Source organism: Coffea eugenioides, unplaced genomic scaffold (genome assembly GCF_003713205.1).
Source record: "Coffea eugenioides isolate CCC68of unplaced genomic scaffold, Ceug_1.0 ScVebR1_1293;HRSCAF=2119, whole genome shotgun sequence".
Taxonomy (NCBI): domain Eukaryota; kingdom Viridiplantae; phylum Streptophyta; class Magnoliopsida; order Gentianales; family Rubiaceae; genus Coffea; species Coffea eugenioides.
In genome coordinates, this window is record NW_020861684.1 from 13622 (window position 1) to 18877 (window position 5256).

At 43.9% G+C, this 5256-nt stretch overlaps 1 protein-coding gene across 1 annotated transcript; it reads right to left on the reverse strand.

Moving 5' to 3' along the window:
- Positions 1-2005: 2005 nt before the first annotated feature.
- Positions 2006-3820, reverse strand: LOC113755188. Its single transcript, XM_027299247.1, has one exon. The coding sequence runs from the start codon at positions 3818-3820 to the stop codon at positions 2006-2008; it is 1815 nt and encodes a 604-aa protein (XP_027155048.1).
- Between the last annotated feature and the right edge of the window lie 1436 nt (positions 3821-5256).

Sequence of the window (5256 nt, forward strand, 5' to 3'; positions counted from 1 at the left end):
CTACAAATAAGACTTTCTCATCAGGGAAATAAGTATGAAGTGGTTGATAATCATCATCCCTTGGATTTTCTGCCAAATGATCAGCTATAGCTTGCCCCTTGACGGCCTTCTGTGAAGTGAAAACAATATCGAACTCTGAGAGAATTATCTGCCATTTAGCCAGACGTCCAGTTAGCATCGGCTTCTCCAAGAGATACTTCAAAGGATCAGATCGGGAAATAAGATAAGTGGTATGGCTCAACAGGTAGTGTCTCAGCTTTTGAGCAGCCCAGGCCAATGTACAGCAGCTTTTCTCAATGAATGAATAATTAGCCTCATACTGCGTGAACTTCTTGCTTAGATAGTAAATGGCTTGCTCCTTCCTTCCAGAGTCATCATGCTGCCCGAGGACACAACCAACTGCTTCTTCAAGCACAGATAGGTACATGATTAATGGTCGACCTGGCTTGGGTGGCACCAAGACTGGCGGATGTAACAAATAGTCCTTGATTTTATCAAAAGCTTGTTGGCATTCTTCACTCCAGTACAAAGGCACATTCTTTCTCAACAATTTGAACAACGGCTCGCATGTGGCAGTCAACTGGGCAATGAATCTCCCAATAAAATTGATCTTTCCTAAGAAACTTTTCACGTCTTTCTGAGTTTTCGGCACTGGCATATCTCGAATTGCCTTAATTTTTGCTGGATCTATCTCTATGCCTCTCTTACTAATAATGAAGCCCAACAATTTACCAGCTGGTGCCCCAAAGGCGCATTTCGCAGGATTTAGCTTCAAATTGTACTTTCGCAACCTTTCGAACAGCTTCTTCAAATCAACCAAATGGTTCTCTGCTCTTTTAGACTTGATTATGATGTCATCCACGTAGACCTCCATCTCCCGGTGGATCATATCATGAAACAGGGTGGTCATGGTCCTTTGATACGTAGCTCCGGCATTCTTTAGACCAAATGGCATCACTCGGTAGCAAAACGTGCCCCAAGGGGTGATAAAAGCAGTCTTCTCCCTATCCTCTTCTGCCATCAAAATCTGGTGGTATCCAGCGAAACAATCACAAAAAGATTCAATCTCATGCCCAGCGGTATTGTCCAGGAGAATGTGAATATTTGGCAGAGGAAAATCATCTTTAGGACTGGCCTTATTGAGGTCTCTGTAATCAACACAAACTCGTACCTCTCCATTCTTTTTTGGAACAGGGACTGGATTCGAAAGCCAAATAGGGTAATGGGAAACAATGATAATGTTGGTTTTGAGTTGTTTTTCGATTTGCTCTTTTATTTTGAGGCTCATATCTGGTTTGAATTTTCGGGATTTTTGTTTTACGGGTGGAAAAGTAGGGTCTGTGGGCAACTTATGCACTACCACATCAGTTGAAATACCAGTCATATCATCATAGGACCATGCAAATACATCCTGGAACACAGTCAAGAATTCAAGCATCTCCTTTTTCTGCCTCTCATTCAAATGAATACTAATTTGCACCTCCTTAACTTCATCTTTAGTGCCAATGTTAACCTTTTCTGTTTCTTCCAGGTTCGGTTTTGGTTTCTCCTCATATTGTTCAAAATCCTTTGCAAAAGAATCGAATACCTCCTCATTATCACTCTCGCTTTGGAGCTCGGATTCCCAGACCTCCAAGTCGTGAGTGATATAGAGATTGCCATTATTGAATTCCAGAATAGTGATATCCAAAGGGTCAAATGGTTTTATTTTTGGCCATCTGAAAGAATTAACGAATGTGGGATAATAAGCAAACAAATATACAACAAACAAATGAACAAGCAATATGACAGAAATATAAACAAAACAACATGACAAGAACAACTTGTGCATTTTCATAAACCCTTTGATTGAAAGCGAAAAACCAAAAAACAAGCGGGAATGAAATGAAAACTTAACAATATTTTCACGTGCAAACTTTAGTCAAAGGTAAAGATGCTTTCATTAGCTATTTACAGATGCAGAAGTATTTTCAGGAATTCGTATGAATGACAAACCCCTTTAAGTTTACCGAAACTCCTTCCGAATGGGCAGAAACTCGGCTGTCCAATTGGAAATGGATCCTTCAGGGACGTCGGGAAACTCGGCCTCAGCTGGGAAACTGTCTTCAAATGTCGCCCCAACGAACAATTGGGCCAAACTAGTTTCGATTCCGTCAACTGGGTTAATCTCTGATGTGATCACCTCGGTCGGTCGTGGAAAAGTATAATGCAGTGGTGGAATATCAAGGGCCCTTGGCCTGCCTTCTTTCTCTGCTCTCTTGCATTCCTTCATTTCTTTGATGTCTCTAGCGGTTGGTCGGAAACCCAAACCGAATGAATCCTTTTTCTCCACAATTTTCACTGGCTTCAGAATTCCTTGCAGATCACGTCCCAGCCCTTTATCAAACTCATATCCTCCGCGGATCATTTCCTTAGCCATCATGACACTGGCCTTTGACAAAGCTCGTTCCTCTTTTGTTATCCAACTTACGGAGACGATATCAGCTGTGCTATGAGGGGTTACTATGGCGCTTCGGCTACCATCTTCTTTGGACCCAGAATCAGCAATCACGAGGCAATCCTCCTCGGCAAAGATAGTTATCAATTTGTCATTTACTATGAATTTCAACAATTGATGCAATGAAGAAGGCACAGCTCCGGACTTATGAATCCACGGCCTTCCAACCAAAACATTATAAACACTAGGAAAATGCATGACTTGGCAAGCTATCTGAAACTGTGCGGGCCCCATCTCGATGACTAAATCCACTTCTCCTATAGGTTCCCTTCGTGCTCCATCAAAACCTCTAACTATGGTCCCTGAGGGCCTCAGCTTGATATCTTGCAACCCTAGCTTTTCCAAGGTACTCCAAGGGCAGATATTAAGCGCAGATCCATTGTCAATCAACACCTTTGGCAAAATTTTCCCGTTGCAACTCACAGCTATGTACAGAGCCTTGTTATGTCCAATGCCTTTTGCCGGTAATTCATCATCAGAGAAAGTAATTTGTTTTGTAAATAACACACTCCCAACCACATGTGAGAAATTAGCAACCGAAATGTCCTTAGGGATTTGAGCTTTGGTCAGCATTTCGAGCAACGCATCCCTATGCATATCCGAAGAAAAGAGCAGATCCAACATGGATATTTGGGCGGGCGACTTGCTTAGCTTCTCGACTACAATATATTCACTTCTTTGGAGCCTTTTAAGAAAATCCAAGGCTTCCTTCTCAGTAACTGTTGGTTTAGCAGGCAGCTCGGGGTTATTTACTTGAATCGGAACGGTAGCTCCAAACGGACTTGCAATCCTCCCAGATCTGGTGACCACTGACACCTCTTCTTTGGCAATTGACTTTTCTCCAATTTGTATGACAGGTTCATCGTAGTTCCACGGCACTCGCTGCAAACTCAAAACAGGCTCCTGCTCTGGGAATTCGATGACCACTGGCTCCAAAGCCTTGCTCTCAGCTAGAGTGAGATCCAAAATAAAAGGTCTTTTATCCTCCTCAAATGGCACCTCCATTATAAATGGTTGGTCTGTGACCCCAAACACCTCAGCTTCCCTTGCCAATTTCTGGACTTGCTCCTCATACTCTGCGTCGTCCAGAATGACCCCAATGGTATTAGCGTGTTCAGGCAAGGGGTTCCTATTTATATTCGTCCCTTGTGCCTCCTTTTTCCTAATTACAATCTCTCTGGCTTCAATCATATCTTGAATTCTATGCTTAAGAGCCTTGCAATCAACAGTCGAATGTCCGGGTGCCCCTGAATGATAAGCACAGACAGCTTGTGGGTTATACCAAGCGGGCATGCCATATGGATAGGTAGGAGGGGGTACCATACCAATTTTCCCGGCGGCCTTCAATTGGTCTAGAGGCCTGCCTGAATTGGTAAATGTATGGTTAGGGGGTCGGTTGTAAGGTTCAGGAGGTTGAGGATGGCTGTAAACAGGTCTATTTGGGGGAGGAAATCATGGGTTATATGGAGGGCGAGGTCGGTTTTGGGGTGGATTTGGTTGAGAGATTTGAAAAGGGGCTAAAGGTGGGTTAGGATAACTTGGGCGAGGTCGAGGGTGATGGATATTGGTAGTATATACATGGTGCGGGTTTGAATAATAAGGGTAATGTGGTTGGTAGGTTGGATTGTGTTGGTATCGGGGTTTGGGTGAAGGGTTCTGGTCCCAGATAAAAGTTGCATCCCCCTCTTTCTTTTTAAACTGCGGCTTCTTTCCACTGCTTCCTTGCCCTTGCAAAGCTTCTACCTGTGATTTTAGGGCAGAGATGTTAACAATTTTTCCGGCTCTCACAAAATCATCATACTCTTCGAGTTTATTTACAATCGCAGCAAATGAACACCCGGTCATACGGAAGATTTCTTCGAAGTATGGAGGATCATGCGTCTTTATGAAAGTGCGAATAATTTCATCTTCGGTCATCGGAGGCTCAACCTTGGCAGCTATCTTTCTCTATCTTTTGGCGTATGTCTTATGATCTTCAGATGGTCGCCTCTTCGTGCCTTCCAAAGTAGTTCGGGTCGGTGCTAGCTCACAGTTATACTCATATTGTCTGATGAAGGCGTTGGATAGATCAAGCCAAGTCTTCACCTCCTTTGGCTTTAAGTTTGAATACCAATCGAGGGCGTCTCCTTCTAGACTCTCTGGAAATAACCTTAATGGCAAGTTTTCGTCATCCACCGGTCTGCCCAACTTGTTGGCAAACAAATGCAAGTGTGTCTTCGGGTTGCCCGTACCATCATATTTATTGAACTTCGGGGTCTTGAATCCCACGGGCAGCTGCACATTTGGAAACAGGCACAGATCATCATAGTCTAACACCCCTTGCTTGCTTAAACCTTGGCTTTTCCTGATGAACTCATCGAAACGATCCAACCGCTTAAGTAGCTTTGTATCAACCGGGGCAGACGACTCTCCCATTTCTGGCTTGGTTTGAACAGTGTGCTCCGGCACAACAGGCTCTGCAGTAGTCTGATAAAAAGCTTGTGGATCCGGAGGCATGTTTGGACCACCTTGACCACCTTGAGGCTGAAATCCTTGCCCATAGGGAGGATAGAATGGAAGATTTTGAGTGTAAGTATACTGCGGGTTGAAAACTCCCTCAAAAGCGGTTTGAATTGGAGGAATGACAAATGGTTCGGATTCCGGTTGTTTGACGGGCGGAGGCTCGGGCTGCACTCCGCTACTAATGAGCTCGTCGATCAACTTCTTTTGGGCTGCCATTTCAGATGCCATTTCCCCAAATTTGGTAAGTAATTCAGTCA

What these genes read in the sequence shown, in the direction of transcription:
- LOC113755188 (XM_027299247.1), bottom strand. Translation starts at nt 3,820, where the DNA reads ATGGTACCCCCTCCTACCTATCCATATGGCATGCCCGCTTGGTATAAC.